A 21,426-nucleotide genomic window follows, 5' to 3' on the forward strand; every position below is an offset into this window, starting at 1 on the left:
TTCCAAAAAACTGTATATTTTTGAATATATAAATAAAAAATTGCAAAAAAATGTTGTGAATTTTCATTAAAATTGAAAAAAAAAATCATCTTTAATAACTGAACTAAAATTTTGTAAAATCCCAGTGTTAAGTTGTAGCCCATATTCCAATAAATAATCTGTAAAAAGTTCAACTTCCTACCTCAAATACTTTGTGAGGAAAGATGTAATTTATAAGCGTTATTTTAACATTGCAAGTATAGGGCGTTCCGGAGCCCCTTAACTGCTTTTCTGTATACTCAGCTGCCACAAAGTCGTTGAACTACAGATTGAGGGCTTCTTAAAGACCACCATCACTTCCCAGTAGGAGCTAAGCCTGGACTGCATGGCAGGTGTTGAAACATTTCCCACTGAGACTGATAAATCAATTCCTGTGTCACTCGCATTGCATGCGGACATGCATCTTGAAGGAGGATGACTCTACTGGTTAACATTACTCATCACTTGTTTATAAGGGTGCGGCGAAGTGATTTAAGTATCTGACAGTGGGCTGCTGCATTTATGGTCTCAACTTTAGGCATGTAGTCGACAAGCAGGACACACTTATGATACCAAAATCTTTCTGGTGCTCAAAATTTGTTTTCCTTTGATCGATTTTGTTGAGGATTGTGAATAATGCCATTCCACTGACTAGAGCTTTATTTCTGTTGTGAAGTATGTCAGAAAAGTCCAATAACTGGTGACAATATAATTCAAAAATCCATTGCCATACTTTTCATAGTGACTGAAAAATGTCAATGTAGCTGCCATTTGTTTAGTTTTGTGTTCATTTGACAAAATTTGAGGAACCCACACGTTTTTATAGCCCATATATGCACTAACAATCTCATACAACACACTTCTTGAAATGTCTGGAAAGGATGAGTGCATTCCATTAAATGTGAAACATCTATGCTCTTGGATTTTTTTTTCAATCCTTCCTTTGACTCCGTCAGTCACCATTGAGGGCCAGCCTGAGCAGCCTTCATTGTGAACATTCTTCTGTCCACCATTCAACGTTACACACGACTTCTGAACTGAAGCTTTGTTCATCAGATTACTGTAAACCAAAGTTATCTGTCTAAAATTTTTGATAGTTAAGATTTTTTGTGAAGTTAAAGCAGATACCACTGCACACCTCAAATTTGGCAGGGTTGTCAATTTGTCACACATTTTAAAGTTTCACAGCTAAGTAGTAAGCAATCATATTGGATCATAGCTACTGCCAGACTGAAGGAGATGAGTACCAAGATGTTTGGCAGTGGTGATGGGAGGATGTGGTCACATGTCAAAACAAAACATCCTTTACTTTCTGAATGGCCCTCATGTATATATATCGCTCAAGAGGTTTATAAGAATAAGCTAAGTCTTCTGAATGATTTGGTATGACCTGCCAGGATTTTCTCTCTTGTGCCTTCCCTTTCATCTCACTTTTGCACAGTAACTTCATACATTCCAATATCTGCGTTCCATTTATTGTCTGCCCTTTATGGTTCTCTTCAGTACTATGAAGGTTATTCCCTAAAATCTTGTCACATGTCCTATCATTTTCCCTTTTTCTTCCTGTTAGCATTTACCAAGCATTCCTTGTCAATTCTACAGCAAACTATCTCACCTCTTATTTCACAAATACAGCTAATTTCAAGCACCTTTCTTCAACACAATATCTCCAATTATTTGAAGATTCACTGTAATGCAGCGCTAGTTTGTTTCTATCCTCATTTTAGCCATAATGAGTTATTTTGCTCAGCTATATAGACAAAAGTTTTTCACCTCTCTAATGCAATAAGACAGAAAATTAGTAATATTGGCAGGAAGTACACACTGCCAAGCTCTTGTACAGTGGCCTAGGGGGAGAGAGAGAGAGAGAGAGAGAGAGAGAGAGAGAGAGAGAGAGAGAGAGAGAAACCAATAAGGTTGTTTTCAGAAAGTATTTCCCTCATGCCAATTTTGAAAGTAATTCTTCAAGTTTCTTTCTTGAGATTTTCAGTGTGTAATGGTACACACACAATTTCACAAAGCATACAGTCATACAACAGTCTAGAGCAATGGACACTGGTGGGAGAAACTGTAATAACATGGCATTTTTTCAACCATTTTGACAACTTTTATTTTAAATTTATTACAATTTCTGTGTTATTAGTTACGATTTAAAATTGAAGTAACTGCTTTTTAAAAAAACTTCAAAATAAGCAGGGTGTTCTACCAAAGTATCAGGACTCTCAAAGTTGGGGAAAAGTTTGGGAATCTCTGGTCTGGTGACTGACAGAGTCAAAGCAAGGACTGAAACAAAAATCCAAGAACATAGACGTTTCACATTTAGTGGAATGCACTCATCCTTTCCAGACATTTCAGAAGTGTGTTGTACGAGATTGTTAGTGCATATATGGGCTATAAAAACGTTCACATGATGCACAAAAAATTAAAACTGAAGCCTTGATAGGAATTTAAACATACTCATAAATATTACATTCACCTTGAATTAAGTTTTTAAAGCACATAATCTTATGTACTTCAGGAGATTTCAAGTGTGTGATAAACTGAGTCTAAAATAAACAAATAACCCATTTCTTAAACAGAAGATCTATTTTTAACAGACAATCTGAAGACGTAGGCATTACAAAAGGAGATTCTACACTTGCTTCATCAAAACCATGGGGATAAACATAGCAAATCAACTGGCTTCTCTACATCTACACCCATACTCCACAAGCCACCTGACGGTGTGTGGTGGAGTGTACTTTGAGTACCTCTATCGGTTCTCCCTTCTATTCCAGTCTCTTATCGTTCATGGAAAGAAAGATTGTTGGTATGCCATTGTGTGGGCTCTAATCTCTCTGATTTTATCCTCATGGTCTCTTCGCGAGATATACATAGGAGGGAGCAATATAATGCTTGACTCCTCGGTGAAGGTATGTTCTAGAAACTTCGACAAAGCCCGTACCAAGCTACTGAGCATCTGTCTTGCAGAGTCTTCCACTGGAGTTTATCTATCATCTCCGTAACGCTTTCACGATTAGTAAATGATCCTATAATGAAGCGCGCTGCTCTCCATTGGATCTTCTCTCTCTCTTCTATCAACCCTATCTGGTACGGATCCCACACTGGTGAGCAATATTCAAGCAGTGGGCGAACAAGTGTACTGTAACCTACTTCCTTTGTTTTAGGATTGCATTTCCTTAGGATTCTTCCAATGAATCTCAGTCTGGCATCTGCTTTACTGATGATCAACTTTATATGATTATTCCATTTTAAATCACTCCTAATGCCTACTCCCAGATAATTTATGGAATTAACTGCTTCCAGTTGCTGACCTGCTATATTGTAGCTACATGATAAAGGATCTTTCTTTCTATGTATTCGCAGCACATTATACTCGTCTACATTGAGATTCAATTGCTGTTCCCTGCACCATGCGTCAATTCGTGGCAGATCCTCCTGCATTTCAGTACAATTTTCCATTGTTACAACCCCTCGATATACTACAGCATCATCCGCAAAAAGCCTCAGTGAACTTCCGATGTTATCCACAAGGTCATTTATGTATATTGTGAATAGCAATGGTCCTACGACACTCCCCTGCAGCACACCTGAAATCACTCTTACTTCGGAAGACTTCTCTCCACTGAGAATGACATGTTGCATTCTGTTATCTAGGAACTCTTCAATCCAATCACACAATTGGTCTGATAGTCCATATGCTCTTACATTGTTCATTAAATGACTGTGGAGAAGTGTATCGAACACCTTGCGGAAGTCAAGAAACAGCATCTACCTGGGAACCCGTGTCTATGGCCCTCTGAGTCTCGTGGACGAATAGCGCGAGTTGGGTTTCAAACCATCATCTTTTTTGAAGCCCATGATGATTCCTACACAGTAGATTTCTAATCTCCAGAAAAGTCATTATACTCTAACATAATACGTGTTCCAAAATACTACAACTGATCGACGTTAGAGATATAGGTCTGTAGTTCTGCACATCTGTTCCACGTCCCTTCTTGAAAAGGGGATGACCAGTGCCCTTTCCAATTCTTTGGAATGCTACGCTCTTCTAGAGACCTACGGTACACCGCTGCAAGAAGGGGAGGCAAGTTCCTTCACGTACTCTGTGTAAAATCGAACTGGTATCCCATCAGGTCCAGCGGCCTTTCCTCTTTTGATCGATTTTAATTGTTTTTCTATCCCTCTGTCATCTATTTTGATATCTACCATTTCGTCATCTGTGCGATAATCTAGAGAAGGAACTATAGTGCAGTCTTCCTCTGTGAAACAGCTTTGGAGAAAGACATGTAGTATTATGGCCTTTATTCTGTCATCCTCTGTTTCAGTACCATTTTGGTCACAGAGTTTCTGGACATTTTGTTTTGATCCACCTACCGCTTTGACATAAGACCAAAATTTCTTAGGAGTTTCTGCCAAGTCAGTGCATAGAACTTTACTTTCGAATTCATTGAACGCCTCTCGCATAGCCCTCCTCACACTACATTTCGCTTTGCTTAATTTTTGTTTGTCTGCAAGGCTTTGGCTATGTTTATGTTTGCTGGAAAGTTCCCTTTGCTTCCGCAGCAGTTTTCTAACTCGGTTGTTGTACCACGGTGGCTCTTTTCCATCTCTTACGACCTGGCTTGGCACATACTCATCAAATGCATATTGCACGATGGTTTTGAACTTTGTCCACTGATCCTCAACACTATCTGTACTTGAGACAAAACTTGTCAGTTGAGCCGTCAAGTACTCTGAAATCAGCTTTTTGTCACTTTTACTAAGCAGAAAAATCTTCCTACCTTTTTTTAATATTTCTATTTACGGCTGAAATCATCGATGCAGTAACCGCTTTATGATCGCTGATTCCCCGTTCTGCATTAACTGTTTCAAATAGTTCGGGTATGTTTGTCACCAGAAGGTCTAATATGTTATCGCCAGGACTCGTTTCTCCGTTTAACTGCTCAAGGCAGTTTTCAGATAAAGTACATTTCACTGGATTTTTTGTCGCTGCGACCCGTTATGAATGTTTGAGTCTACCAGTCTATATCCGGCAAATTAAAATCTCTACCCGGAACTATAACATAGCCGGGAAATCTACTCAAAATATTTCCCAAATTTTCCTTCAAGTGCTCTGCCACAACAGCTGCTGAGCCAGGGGGCCTATAGAGACATCCAATTACCATGTTTGAGCCTGCTTTAACCGTGACCTTCACCCAAATTATTTCACATTTTGGATCTATGTCAATTTCCTTTGATACTATTGCACTTTTTATCGCTATAAACACGCTTCCCCCCTTACTGTCCAGCCTGTCTCCGTGGTATACATTCCAATCTGAATTTAGAATTTCATTACTGTTTACATCTGGTTTCAGTCAACTTTCTGTTCCTAGTACTATGTGGGCATTGTGACCGTTTATTAATGAGAGCAGTTCTGGGACCTTTCTATAGACGCTCCTGCAATTTACTATTATCACATTAATATCGTTATTCCCTGTTGCGTTTTGCCTACTACTACCTTGTCGCGTCTCAGGAGGCGTCTTATCAGGGCTAGGGAGGGAATTCTCTAACCTAAAAAACCCACATGTGTACTCCACACGTACTCTGCTACCCTTGTAGCCGCTTCCTGCGTGTAGTGCATGCCTGACCTATTCAGGGGGACCCTACATTTCTCCACCCGATAGAGGAGGTCGAGAAATTTGCACCCAGATCTCCGCAGAATTGTCTGAGTCTCTGGTTGAAGCCTTCCACTTGGCTCCAAACCAGGGGACTGCTTTCGGTCCTGGGAACGATACTACAAACAGTTAGCTCAGATACCACCCTGCGAGTGAGGCTTTCCGCCTTCACCAACTCCGCCAACCACCTGTATGAACTGAGGATTACCTCTGAACCCAGGAGTCATTGGTGCCGACATGAACAACATAGAAGTTACTGGACAGGAGGGGAGATTGCTACAGAAATCATCGCTCACCAGTGTTAAATGAGCTCCATGCATCAAGCTGCTCTATTCAAACTCCTGATTTGTACCTTGCAATTCTCTGAATGATATCCACTGGCTGCGCTAGGCCATTTTTTGGCTCATGTATACTTATTTCAATTTGCCACACTCAGTATAACTGTTGCTTACATTTGGTGATGAATGGTGAGAACTATAAACAAAACCTTCTCTGTCAAAGGCCTACTACTCCAAATGGTGGCAAAAAGTAACAGATCACAGATCAAAACCAATGATTTTTTGCATATTTTGCACAAAAATATTTATTAACACTTTGGTGCACATGTTCACTGCAGTGGACAGCTGGTAATATTGCTTCTTTGGCATATTCAATCAGTCCCGAGGCTTCAATTGCAGGCAGTCCATTACAATGGACCCTTCCTACAGGTGCTGTGCCCTGTGTGCTCAAGACTGATTGAAATCACCAAAGAAGTGACAAATACCAGATGTCCACTGCAGTGGACATTTGCACCACAGGATTAAGCATTTCCTTGTGTCTCCTTTCCATCACAAATCAAATGACAGAAAATCCAGGATAGAATGTAACAATATTATGGAAAGGAAAGTTGCTATGCACCATACAGCAGAGATGCTGAGTCAACTCAGCATCTGCACTATATCCTGAGTAACAGCTTTCATTTTCATAATACTGTTACAAATCAAATGAGAAGGACAAGAAAATAGAATAATTAAGAACCCTATGGAAAAGCAGTCCATATATCAAAAAACCTCAAACAAACTTACTCTTCGAATAGCATATTGCCCTAGTGAATGGTAATAGCTGAACAGAATTATTTAAAAACTAATACATTCCTCATTCAGTTGAGTGAAACAAATTTATATATCTAATCAACAAGGGAAAGAAATACAGTAGAAGAAGAATGGGTAGCTTTGAAAGATGAGATAGTGAAGGCAGCAGAGGATCAAGTAGGTAAAAAAAGAAGAGGGCTAGTAGAAATCTTTGTGTAACAGAAGAGATACTGAATTTAAATGATGAAAGGAGAAAATATAAAAATGCAGTAAATGAAGCAGAGGGAAAGGAATACAGACGTCTCAAAAATGAGATCGACAGGAAGTGCAAAATGGCTAAGCAGGGATGGCTAGAGGACAAATGTAAGGATGTAGAGGCATGTATCGCCAGGGGTAAGATAGATACTGCCTACAGGAAAATTAGAGAGAAAAGGAACTACCTGTATGAATATCAATAGCTCAGATGGAAAACCCGTCCTAAGCAAAGAAGGGAAAGCAGACAGATGGAAGGATAATACAGAGGGTCTACACAAGGGCGATGTACTTGAGGGCACTATTATGGAAATGGAAGAGGACATAGATAAAGATGAAATGGGAGATATGATACTGCGCGAAGAATTTGAAAAAGCACTGAGAATTGTAAGTCAAAACAAGGCCCCGAGAGTAGACAACATTCCATTAGAACTGCTGATAGCCTTGGGAGAGCCAGTCATGACAAAACTCTTCCATCTGTTGAGCAAGATGTATGAGACAGGTAAAATACTCGCACACTTCAAGAAGAATATAATAATTCCAGTCCCAAAAAAAGCAGGTGTTGACAGATGTGAAAATTACAGAACTATCAGTTGCAAAATTACTAACACAATTTCTTTATAGACGAATGGAAAAATTGGTAGAAGCCAACCTCGGGGTGGATCACTTTGGATTCAGTAGAAATATTGGAACATGAGAGGCAATACTGACCCTACGACTTATCTTAGAACACAGGTTCAGGAAAGGCAAACCTATGTTTCTAGCATTAGTAAACAAAGAGAGAGCTTTTGACAATGTTGACTGGATACTCTCTTTCAGATTCTGAAGGTGCATGGGTAAAATACAGGGAGCGAAAGGCTATTTACAATTTGTACAGAAACCAGATGGCAGTTATAAGAGTCGAGAGGCATGAAAGGGAAGCAGCGGGTGAGAAGGGAGTGAGACAGGGTTGTAGCCTATCCCCAATGTTATTCAATCAGGAATTAAAATCCATGGAGAAGAAATAAAAACTATGAGGTTTGCCGACAACCTTGTAATACTGTCAAGAGGCAGCAAAGGACCTGGAAGAGCAGCTGAACAAAATGGACAGTGTCTTTGAAAGAGGGTATAAGATGAACATCAACAAAAGCGAAACGTGGATAACGGAATGTAGCTGACTTAAATCAGGCGACACTGAGGGTATTAGATTAGGAAATGAGACACTTAAAGTAGTAAATGAGTTTTGTTATTTGGGCAGCAAAATGACTGATGATCGTCAGAGTAGAGAGGATATAAAATGTAGACTGGCTAGGGAAAGGAAAGCGTTTCTGACAAAGAGTATAGATTTAAGTGTCCGGAAGTCTTTTCTGAAAGAATTTGTATGCAGTGTAGCTGTGTATGGAAGTGAAACATGGACAATAAACAGTTTAGACAAGAAGAGAATAGAAGCTTTCAAAATGTGGTGCTACAGAAAAATGCTCAAGATTAGATGGGTAACTAGTGAGGAGGTACTGAATAGAATTGGGGAGAAGAGGAATTTGTGTCACAGCTTGACAAGAAGGAGGGACCAGTTGGTGGGACACGTTCTGAGGCATCAAGGGCTCACCAATTTGGTACTAGAGGGAAGCATGGAGGGTAAAAATCGTAGAGGGAGACCACAAGATGAATACACTAAGCATATTCAGAAGGATGTAAGTTGCAGTAGTTATTCGGAGATGAAGAGGCTTGCACAGGATAGAGTAGCACGGAGAGGTGCATCAAACCAGTCTCCGGACTGAAGACCACAACAACAACACATGTGGGTTCTGGGGACAATCACAGAAGGTTTGCAGTTAATAACATTCAAGCAGCTCATACACTTTGAGAAAGTCACAAGACAGCGAAACGAAGTATACCAGTAGTACAGTAATGACCACAGTTGCACAATAAGAGTACCGCGAGAAACAATCATTTTCTTACAGTAGGTGTTACTCAGCTTATGAGTTCCAATAATGCCTCAAGAATCACTTGATAATGAGGAGCACCACACCAAGCCCCACCCACATGAGTTGGGAACTTCAACACTTCAATCTTCACACGACAAGAACTCTAACGCTGTGGAAACACAACCTGTCCTTTGATACACAGATGATATATTTCCCGAATGAAATTTTCACTCTATACCACAGTGTGCTCAGATATCAAACTTCCTGACAGGTTAAAACTGGGTGCCAGTCCAGAACTTGAACCCAAGACCTCTGCCTTCCACAGGTAAGTGTTCTGCCAACTGAGTACAGCTCACAATCAATTGGTTGGCTGGCTAGTTTTATTTTTAAAGGGACTAAACTGTGTGGTCATCAGTCCCTTGTTCCACTGAACCAAGTCCATGGGATAAAACAGAAAACAAACAGCACACACCACAGGAATTCTAGAGGGGGGAAAAAAGCTGAACACACTGGAGGCAACAGAAGACAAGAAAAGCACAGACACACAAGAAACAGACAGAAGAGCTTAAAACAGTAGAGCAGATGTCCTGGTCTGGCTGATCACGGGGATAAAAAAGGATGAGCCAACCAGGTTTGGGTAGACCAATCTCCAGAAGTGAGTCGCCTGTTTGGTCAGCCTGTCAACGAGCTCATTTCCCGGAATTCCGACATGCCCTGGGGCCCACACAAAGACCATTGAATGACGAGACCGTTTGAGAGCATAAACAGACTCCTCAATAGTTGCTACCAGAGGGTGGCATGGGTAGCACTGATCAATGGCCTGTAAACTACTCAACAAATCACTGCAGACTAGGTAGGACACACCAGGGCAGGAACGAATATGGTCAAGGGCACGAGAGATGGCCACCAGCTCGGAAGTGAAGACACTGCAGCCATCTGGCAAGAAGCACTGTTCGATATGGGCCGAGTGAGCATAGGCAAAGCCTATGTGACCATCAACCTGCGAGCTGTCGATATAGATGACTTCAGAACCTCGGGACGCGTCAAGAATTGATAGGAAGTGACTGCGGAGTACCTCAGGAGGAACGGAGTCCTTATGGAAACACGATAGGTCCAGCCGTAGTTTTGGTCGAGGCATACACCACAGAAGTGAATGTTTATGTACCCGCATGGGGCGCTGTAAAGGAAAGGACTGAAGTTCAGACAATAGGAAACGGACACGTACAGCGATCTTTATCCCCGACTGAGGTCGCCATTCCGGGAGATGAACCACTGTGTTCGGGAATAAAAGACAATAATTCGGATGCCCGCAGCGCCTGATGTGCAATGGAGGGACTCTAGCCTCCACTAGTAGACTTGCCACAAGACTCGTTCGAAAAGTGCCCGTCGCTAGATGAACCCCACAGTGGTGCACAGGATCAAGCAACTTCAATGCTGAGGGCACTGACGAGCCATACACTACGCTCCCATAGTCAAGTTGTGACTGAACGAGGGCTTTGTAGAGCTGCAGCAACATAGAGCGATCTACCCCCCAGGCTCAGGCAGCAGAGGACGTTGAGATGCCGCCAGGACTTTCGCTTAAGCTGACGAATGTGGGGGAACCGTGTTATCCGGGTGTCGAAAACCAGTCCTAAAAACCGATACGTTTTGACTACCCATAGTGGATGGCCAACAAGAAAAAGTGCAGGGACAGGATGGAATGTCCGTCACCAACAGAAGTGCAAAACGCAGGTCTTGTCGGCAGAGGAGTGAAACCCATGGGCGAGAGCCCATTTCTGCACAGTCCGAATGGCTCTCTGTAGGCAGCGTTCAGCAACACCAAAAGTTGAGGAACTGAAGTAAATGCAGAAATTGTCAGCATATAAGGAGGGAGACACTGACAGCCCGACAGCAGCTGCTAGGCCATTTATGGTGACTAAAAACAATGGAACACTGAATACAGAGCCCTGCGGGACCTCATTCTCTTGGATAAGGGAGGAGCTAAAGGAGCCCCCGACTTGAACACGGAAGGTACTGAGGGAGAGAAAATTCCATATAGAAATGGGGAGCGAGCCACGGACGCCCCACTCATGCAGTGTGGCAAGGATGTGGTGGCACCAGATTGTGTCGTAGGCTCTTCTTAAGTCAAAGGAAACAGTGACCAGATGCTGGCACCTGGAAAAAGCTGTTCAGATGGCAGACTTGAGGCACACCAAATTATCTGTCGCCGAGTGGCCTCGGCGGATACCACCCTGGGATGGAGCCAGAAGGCCCCCCGAGACTACGGGAGCAAACACAACCTCTAGCTCACCATTTGTTCGACTAATTTGCAGAGCACGTCGGTGAGGTTAATGGGGCGGTAGCTGTCCAACACTTCAGGGTTCTCCCCAGGTTTCAACACTGGGACAATGATGCTGTCCTGCCAGTGGGATAGGAAAATTCCCTCACCCCAGATGCAATTGAAGATAGACAGAATCTGATGCAGTGAGGCCACAGACAGATATTTAAGAAACTGGGAGCGAATTCGGTCAGGGCCAGGATCTGTGTCAGGGCAATGGGCAAGGGCACCTTGGAATTCCCACTCAGTAAAAGGAGCAATGTACGGCTCAAGCTGGCGTGATGTAAAAGACAAATGCTGTCGTTCTGCCGGTTGATAGTTTGCAGATGCAGAACTCCGAGCAAAATGCTCGGCAATTTTACCAGAGTTGGTGCACACTACCCCATTTACTGAAATCCCAGACACTCCCAGTGGTGTCGGATAACCATAAAGGTGGTGAATCGGAGTCCACATCTGCGAGACAGGGGTACGAGAACTAATGGAGGAAATGTATCTTTCCCAGCATTCTTGCTCCCGTCTTCGTATCAAGAGGAGGGCATGGGCACAGAGCCACTTAAAAAGAATGAGACACCTCCAACGATGGATGCTGCTTATGTCATTGGAGGGCCTGCCTATGCTCTTTGATGTCCTCAGCGATGTCTGGCGACCACCAAGGCACAGTTTTATGCTGAGGGCACCCGGAAGAAACAGGAACTGTGCATTCTGCAGCCGATAGGACCAACACAGTGATCCGCACGACCACCACATTAATAGCGCCATGTGTGGGAGTGTCAACAGAGACAGCAGATGTGGAAGCCAGCCAATCGGCCCTATTAAGGGCCCATCGCGGCAGACGTCCAGAAGTGTGACACTTGGCTAGTGACAGGAAGATCAGAAAGAGGTCACTGTCACAAAAGTCATCATGAACCCTCCAGTGGACAGATGGTGAAAGTCCTGGGCTGCAAAGCAATAGGTCAATGGACGAATAAGTGCCATGAGCCACACTGAAGTGTGGGGGGGTCTCCTGTATTTAAGAGGTAGAGGCCGAGCTGAGAGAGAAGATTCTCGACATCCCTACCCTGGCCAGTAATCAAGGTGCCACCCCACAAAAGGGGTTATGGGTGTTGAAGTCCCCCAAAAGCAGGAATAGAAGGGGATAGTTGGGAGATCAGAGCAGCCGATTTGTTAAGAGATACTTCACCATCCGGAGGAAGGTAGACATTGCAGATGGTAACATCCAAGGTCGTCCTTATCCTCACAGCAACAGCCTCTACAGCTGTATGGAGAGGCACTGACTCAGAATATACAGAGGTAAGGACATACAGACATACGCCACCTGACACTCTTACAGTCAGTCCACCCCGATCATGAAGGGCAGGGGTCCGCATTGCTGGGAACCAGGTTTCTTGGAGGGCAATACAGAGAGCAGGTGTTGAGCTTAAAATCTGTCTTAGTCCAGCCAAGTGGTGGAAAAAACCGCCACAATTCCACTGGGGGATAACACTTCCTGTGTTCTGAGAAGGCATGAAGAGATGTAGAATGCAGGTTACTCCCTAGGGTCAGCTGCTGCCACCAGTGGGGGGCTAACGGCAAGGAGTATTGCTTCGGAGGCATAGGCGAGAGCTAGGCCCTCGAGGGACACTAGAATCTCCATCTCACCTTGTCCTCAGAGGCAGAACTGGTGGGTGGTGGTGGTGTGGGGACCACTGGAGCCTCTTTCGGTGGAACAGATTATTTCTTTTTCTTGGTTTGTCCTCCCGCTGCTCTTTCGGAGCATGCTGGGAGAGCTTCCCTCAAGCAGAATTGAGTAAGGACGAAGAGTGGGAAGCCCTTCAACCTTCAGCCTGGGGCTCCTTGAGCCACTGGCTAACTTCCACTTGTGCACTGTGAGGGGCCTAGGAGGGTAGAGCCCCAAGGGAACCCGTACATGGGAGAGGGGCTGAAGGAGGAGGGCACTTATGTATGGCTGGACACTGCACTGGTATGCCATCAGCTTGACCTTTTTGGGTAAAGTGTCACCCTCGAAGGCTGAGATGAAGGCACTGGTGGCAATTTATGGTCCTTCGGACCCTTGTATACGCACCACACGAAGTGAACACATCGTCACTCCAGGTTGGCACGCAACTCGTCATCGGACTGCAGAAGGAGGTGTTTGTGAAAGATAAGACCCTAGACCATGTTAAGACTCTTATGGGGCATTATGGAGACAGGAACATCACCCAAGTGGTTGCAAGTGAGGAGCAACCTTGACTGGGCAGAGGATGCTGTCTGTATTAGGACAGACCCAGAATGCATCTTGGACAAACCGTCCACCTCCCCAAACCCGTCTTCTAAATGGTCAACAAAGAACTGAGGCTTCATGGTGGCAAAAGATTCCCCATCAGATCACGTGCAAACTAAAAATCGGGGCAAATATGGCTCATGCCTTTCTTTAGCCTGACTTTCCTCCCACAGTGTGGCCAGGGAGAGGAATGAGTTCGGATCATATTTTCTGGCATTGAACTGATGCTTTCCACACATTGAGACTGCTGGTTGAGGACAAGCAACAGAAGACAGACTGCTTCATTGCAGGTCATCCGCCCTGATGCCACCCACTCCGACCAGGGGTTCTCCCCACGGGCGTCACCCAGCCACAGAAAAAACTACATGGCAGGATGGCCTTTGCCCCAGGTAGATGGGCATCTACCCCTCGGCATACGTGGGGAGTTAGCAGCTCAGGCATCAGCAGTGCGATCCCTGTGTAGTCAGGGGGCTGCCACCAAGAGGGTACATGATGACCCCACCACAACGGGTGGCTACTGTGCTGGATTTTGGGTGTTGAATATCCATTTGTATTGTGAGTGCGAAGTTGTAAGCACACAATGGAGGGAAAGTATGCTACCCGAGACACACTGTGGCCAAAGTGGCCAGAAGCCTGGTGCAAGTCCCGACTCCATGACGATAGCGAGTGCGCCAGATCTTTTAGGGCTTGATGCATTTACAATGCACCATGTAAGGCGTCCTTCCCCAAATGGTACGCACTATAAGAAAATTCTGAAAAGTGGAGGTCAAACCCTTTAGGGGACCATCACATTAAGGCCGAAATGTTTGAGATTCCTTTTAGCCACCTCTTACGACAGGCAGGAATACCTCAGGCCTATTCTTACCCCCTGACCCACAGGGGGGCCACAACCAGTCTCATAGCTTCACTTCCACCAATATTTCTTCTGAAACCAGGACCTTTCCCTTTCATCAGCAAGTGCTCTACCAGCTGCTCAGTTGTTACGTCAGTAGAACAACTGCCTGCAAAAGGCAAAGGTCCTAGGTTCTAGTTCCCACCCAACACACAGTTTTAATTTGCCAGGGAGTTCCAGATGATACGTTAAAATTTGTAATATCTAAAATAACTGCAGCTCCCTTGAGAATTCAACATTAAATCAGCTACTAAATTGGGACAGAACTTTGAAATGAGCCACATCTATCTCTAAAAGACAACCTTTTGCACAGACCTCACAAGGTCACACTGCTTGCAGGTGACTGTAAAATAGATCAAGAATTATGAGGCCACCATGGATAATGAATTATGAGCTTGCCACACCAGTAGGAGTCACCTCTGAAGTGTAAGGCAGCATACCACACTCAGCACAGAGGGTGTGAATAGGAAGAGTCCAAAGGGACCATATGGCCAGCCACATTCCCGAATAGTTCATAATGTCAAACATTTTTAAGTAGATGGGTCTTGCAAATCCATACACCATCATCCATAACCATGTAATGACTATGTAAAACTGGAGCAGACTTCTCTCTTCCCTTGAACTATGTCACCAACGAATTTGAAAATACTTAATGCTATTAGAACAACAGCTTCTCAGTCTGTAAGATTAACCTTTTAAGTGGGCATGACGGATATATCCGTCCACGCTATGCTATTGCACAGTGTGTTCGACGGATATATCCATCCACTGCGTCCTGTGGCTAGTAGCTAGTGGGAATGATGAGTTATCGGCCTGCCGTTGACACTGTGGTATTAGTTGAGCTTCGTCCACTAGATGGCAGCTCTTGTCACACAACACAGCGTGTTCTAGGCTAGTTATAGTATTGTCCACCCGAGCGCACGTTGAGAAAATGCGTCCTGTGAAGCAGCCGCAAAAGCGCGCCTTTTTCGTCTGTGTTTACCACAGCATTAGTGAGTGATCTTTTGCAATGGCGAAAAGAAGTCGTTTATCAGATTCAGAGATTGAGAAGCTGCTTTTAGAAAGTGACGATAATATCAGTGACAGTTCTGAAAGTTTTCCAGATACAGATGTTGAGGTTAGTGAAAGTGACTTCGATTCAGAAACATCTGACGACGAGACACTACTGCAGCAGACGGTACCAAGTGAATTTGTGCATGCTAGTTCAGTTCGTATTCAGTATTTGTTCAGTGGTAATAGTGGTACAGTTGTGCCTCTAAAACAAAACGATGTGATGAGTTGTTTTGTGTGTTTTGTGGATGATGCTTTGTGCACAATGATAGCTGAACAGACAAACTTATATGCAGAACAGTTCATAGCTTCTCATCCCAATTTAGCAGCATGCGCCAGGGTTCACAGTTGGCAGAATACTACACGCGACAAGGTAAAAACACTTATTGGAATGCTTGTACTTCAAGGAATTCTTCACAAACCAGACCACAAAATGTACTTTTCAAAGAGGGAATCAGTTGACACACCTTTCTTCAGGAAGGTGATGAGTGAAAAGCATCACCGTTGATGAATCGTTGTTGCTCTGGAAAGGATGGCTTGGATGGAAGCAATATATTTCATCAAAGCGTAGCAGATTTGGCATCAAACTGTACGAACTCTGTGAAAGCAGTTCCGGGTATGTATGGGACTTTATTGTTTACACTGGAAAGGACACTCACTGTGGTAGCCACTATCCAGACGAAAAAATAACCTCTCGAATTGTTTTGGAGCTTGCACACGATCTACTCGGGAAAGGCCACTGTATTTATCTTGACAACTGGTACACCAGTACAGATTTGGTGGACAAACTAACCAGCAATAACACCAATGTTGTCGGCACAATGCAGCAAGACAGGAAGGGGTTCCCTGACTTCGTAAAAAACGAAAAACTGAAGAATGCGAAGTTTCCTTGTGTGCAGCACCTTGTTTTAAAATGTTTCACACTGAAAACGATATGTAATATTGTGAAAATACAGTTTTGTTAACTTCTGCAATATATTTTATTCATTTCCACCCAATATCAATTTAAATTCAACAATGAAAACGCGAAGGAAAACGTGTGAACAGTGCACAGCACCACCGCGAATGGGCGCGCTGGCGTATATTACCCACTCTGGAAGAGGCGCATGCGCACAAACTACCCACTTAACAGGTTAAAATCGACTGTGAGACTGAGAAATCTCTTACGTTCTTCAAAGTTAAGAACAGTAGCTCTCATTCTCAGTTCAGGAAATTTAAAAATGGAACACTAATGGTGCAAAGGACACAAACAGAATTCCCAGCTGGGTAAAAAATCTCTCTTTTCAGTCAATTCTGCCAGCCTACTAACTGGTAGACGTCTCAGACTATTTGTTGCTTATTGGCTGTAGGGGAACGCAAAACAGAGAAGTCATTCAAAACTAGGCACGACTTTACAGGACTACTTACTTTCAACATTACACTATTTAATAACAGCAGCAAAAACACTAAAGCACTACCTCAAGGTGGTAACTGGAGAGGATTCTGCCACTTCAATATTTAAAATAATATGGAGAAAGGAAGAACTGTATTAATGACAAGAAGAGGACCTCAGAAGCCACATTTATTGAACTGTATGAGGGTACTGTATCTCTAAGTAGTAACATGGGCTTCCTTGGTGTCAAGAAATATACTTTTACGTAATGCCGGAGTAGGAAAGCCTGTCATACAGCCATTTTCAGAAGGGCCTGGTCATCAAAGGTGTAGTGATATCTCCTGAACCCACACTGGCAGTGACTAATGACCTGGTTGGATAGCAAGATCCAGCAAGGCAACTTAACCATTCTTTCCCATTTATCTACTAAGAGCAACATAATGATTACCTGAGCCTGTATAGTTCTTCCTGGTCTGTAAGAACGGAGTTAAAATACACTTCTCTCTACGAGTTGGAAAATTGTCCTAATCAACAAATTCAGTTAAAAATAAGGATAAGTATGTCTTTGCATCTCCCTATGATGTTCCACAATATGTTGTAATGTATCAATTCATGACTGGATAATGCCACAGACAGTGTACTATCCAGCTCACACATGTAGAAGGCACAGGTATTTGCTTCTTCACTGGTGGAGCTAAATTTCTAGTGGGCACTCTTAGTGGCCACTATTTGGATTAAAAAATGTGTATATTGACTGGCAATGGCAGCAATTTTAATGAAATTCTCTGCCATTGTCTGGATTAGATTTTCCTGCAGGCCCATCTGGATACATCCATTTATTGTGTTTATGCAAAAGTTCTAAGTGTTTTGAACATTTCCCCACTGCATGCAAATGTCACATAATGGTGGAATGATCACAGTTAATCATGTTTGCCAGTTCTCGAGTACTCTGGCATAGATCACTGTGGATTAATGAATTTTAACCATCTTCATCAAAACACAAACGTCTTCCTGAACATGGAGAGTCACTAATGTCAAAAATATCCTCCTTAAAATGAGGAAGCCATTTTCTTGCTGTGCTCTATCCAGTGACATTATCCCCAGACATCGTGCAAATGTTTTGGCTGCCTCTGTTGTTGTCACCCCTCTCCTAAACTCAAACAGAAGAATAGGTCATAAATGTTCTGACTTCTCTATTTGGCACTCCATTTTCTAGCATCCACAGCTCATCACTTGACACTCCATTATCTAGCGTCCTCAGCGCCACTCACTATCTCAGAATGACAAAATGACAATATGTAAACTCAAATAGCAGCAGTGAACTACAAATAAAAATAGATAATTAATGAGTAACCCATAGCAACTGGAATACCAACATGCAAAACAAAAATGCTATAAACTTATGCACCAAACTAATAGCACTGAAATGGTGACTGGACACCTTTCCCCTTGACCTGAAATCCTTTTGATGAAAACACACATCAGAGTGTACTTGCATGGACACAGTAACTGCCTGTAGTCTGGTGGTGAGGTGAAGATACTTTTGAGTGGTAGGCACGGCTTAAAAATAGCTACTCTTTCTTCAACTTTCCTTCTGCTAAAGTTATCCTTCCCGTGGAGGCTGTAACCACCAAGTACAGGGACATCAATAACTTTAAAAATTGTGTGCAAAGACACATACTCTCGTAGTTTTTTCCTGTGATAAATATCTTAGTTCCTCCACAGTAACAGCTAACAGTTACAGAAGAGAGGTGCTCACCAGTGCCATGCTGGAGAATCCCAGCTGCACTAAAGCTGTGCCCAACCGAAGCAGGCAAAGTTTGCTGAGGTGCACATCGTTTGACATGGTAAGAGGCCACAAGTGACTTATCGAATACCATTGATGTGGTAAATGTTACCACCTTTCAACAAAAAGATCATCCACCAAACTTCAATGACAAGTTTTGACCAAACGTCATTCACATCTTTCAGTTACATGTATCACTGAAGGTGGTCACACAAATTTGCACAGAATGAGATACTCCCCATCAGCCACAGGCCCAGGTTATGCTGTTGGTCTCCTCCACTGTCTCTCATGATATCTCCATACTCACTTGCAGTCTGTGACAACTTTCTGCTGTAGTGCTTGTTAAAATGTGTGTGCTTTATTTATTTAAGATCTGTGCATAGACAGTAGATCAAGAGGTCCAGGGCTGCCAAACATGTTTTACTAATGACAAGATCGTTACTTAGTATCATTTGGAGGAATGCTAACATTGTGGTTAGCATTACAACAAACAAGAACAGGAATTTAATCAAGCATAACCAAAAAACAAAGATAGCAGTCTATGTGCAAAGGGCCTAATATAAAAGGAACTGAGGTTCCTTTTCATTAGCTATTATTGTTTTATCCTGAATGATTCAGTGGTTCCACAAAAGATTTCAATTTCATGGACATGGCCAGCCAGGACCAGTCAGTTTTGTGTCATCTGTTTTCAGTAGTACTTTGGAGGTGCAGAACAACACTAAATAATGACATGCAGATGTATGTGCTATCTCTGGTTCCTTAAAGTGGTCTTACAAATTGGGAGTATAACTTCTTCCTTCACAGCAGGAACCACAAGAAGCTACATCGAAACTTATATGGCCCCTACTTTACAACAGGCAGTGACACTGTCCACTCCATTCCTGTACGAATTATATATGGCTTTCAAGAATAGGCATAGCCAAACGGCTGACTATCACAGCAAATCATGAATCATTGTTCTCACTGATGCAGCTCCTCTTTTTTTTTACTAAGTTCCTCTCACACTGTCATCCTCATGCTGCAGCTCATCATAAGAAAATGAAACCTGTCAGAAAATGTGCATGAATAGTGCCATTTTTCAATAAAATTTTCTCGGTCCAGTACACAGTTTTAATCTACCAGAAAGTTTAATATCACAACAGTTTCTTCACAGAACTACAGAGTATCCAACTTAATTTCAGTACAGTTCATTTATGAGTGTGAAGAAAAATTGGCAAAGAAAATGCGTGAATAAGATGAGTAATGTGGTTGGGTGGAGTGGGTGGAAGAGAAGAGCAAAGGGAATGGGGAAGAGGCAGGAGAGGTGTAAAGAATGGTGATAGAAAGGCTGAGGAGAAGATGGGAGGAGGGGAAGGAGGAGGGGAAGGGAGGGAAGGCAAGAAGGAATGGAAAAGCAGCATTCCACTGTTGTTAAAGGTCATAAGAAATGGGCAACTACACTAATGGTAAGAACTGACCACTTGTGGCCAATAAAAGGAACCACAGCACTAATTTATGGAAACAAAATTTGTGTGACTGTAGAAAGTCGTAATGTTTTAACCACTGATAACTTCATTTAACACATGGAGAGAAATTATATAAATCAGTTATAATGTCACTAGCAGCACTGTTCAAGCAACAAGCAGATGTTTAATACTAAAACTTACCTTCTGTTTATTGTGGAACAATAAGTACCCTACGATACAGAAAACCATTGTTGTCATGAAGTAAGCAAAGAAATGGGAATCATCATCATATTTCCCACGAATCACTGCTGTTCCAGCACCCATATTATTTTTATCTGAAAAAAAGGAGGAATTTATTTTTGAAATTGGTATTTACCTTTTTTAAGATTGCAGATAAAGCACAAAAGTCTGGTAAATGATCTTCAAACTTTAAGAAACTGCAACATTTTCTTCATTTGAATGCAATGGAATATTACCCTATTCTACAGATGTATTACTTAATATAAGAATATCTGACTAAACAGTAATAAATAATATGAATTAACCTGGGCTGCAAAATCATTTGGAAAATTTATTTTCTTGTATTCTTTTAGTTGCAATTAAAACATAAAATGTCACTTCAGTCATCAACCGTATTACAGAAACCCAATGAAGAAATTTATATTTATGCTTTCAGTTTGGAAGATTATTTTGCTACACACATTTGCTTACCCATTGTCTCCTTTGTCTTTTCACAATGTGCAGCTACTTACAGTTATTGCCATGGTTTATTTACACAATGCTCTTTTTGCCCAAGCTCTCACCTTCCAACTCCTAACTTCTTCAACCTTTTGCCAGAACACTGCCACCGCTGAAGCTTCCAGTCACAGCACACTATCACCTTCATATAAATTCACTCTCCTATATACTTCCAGTAAATGTACAGAGCCATCTAATTTAGTGTCACTAGAAGTATTTATATCTACAGAATGAACATTTTTTTTTAAATCAGAGGCAATGTTAATCTACTCACTCTACTAACTAATGGAGTACAGGAAGATACCTTAAGTGTAAGTTAAAACTGGTATAGCCAATAAATAAAAATTGTGTGAGTATTGCCTGATACAGACTTTACAGTCTGATGGCATATGATCACCAAACTACTTATGTTGATCCCCAGATTTAGGCAGGTAGTTTCGTCAGCAACAAAAATGGATGTGCTGCTCATCAACCCACACTGTAGACAATGTGGTAAGATAGCTTCCATTTCTGCTACCCTGTCAACTGGAATACTTTACAAAACACACAAAGAATTACAGATTACTAAATGAAAATTTTTACTGAAGACTTATGAGCTCCTATGGCATCCAGCCAGAATACGAACTAGTCAAATTGATCCGAGATTCTGAGATTTTGGACTCAGG

General features: G+C 42.5%; 1 protein-coding gene across 2 annotated transcripts in view; it reads right to left on the reverse strand.

The window, feature by feature from the left end:
- Positions 1–21,426, reverse strand: part of LOC126259602 (trans-Golgi network integral membrane protein TGN38-like) — a 74,008-nt gene that overhangs the window by 25,039 nt on the left and 27,543 nt on the right. For both annotated transcript variants that reach the window (XM_049956513.1, XM_049956511.1), the window contains exon 3: positions 20,225–20,358. In XM_049956513.1, coding sequence (XP_049812470.1) covers positions 20,225–20,358 — 134 coding nt within the window. The remainder of the gene's footprint in view (positions 1–20,224; positions 20,359–21,426) is intronic.

The sequence above is a fragment of the Schistocerca nitens genome, chromosome 5 (assembly GCF_023898315.1).
Source record: "Schistocerca nitens isolate TAMUIC-IGC-003100 chromosome 5, iqSchNite1.1, whole genome shotgun sequence".
In the NCBI taxonomy this organism is placed as follows: domain Eukaryota; kingdom Metazoa; phylum Arthropoda; class Insecta; order Orthoptera; family Acrididae; genus Schistocerca; species Schistocerca nitens.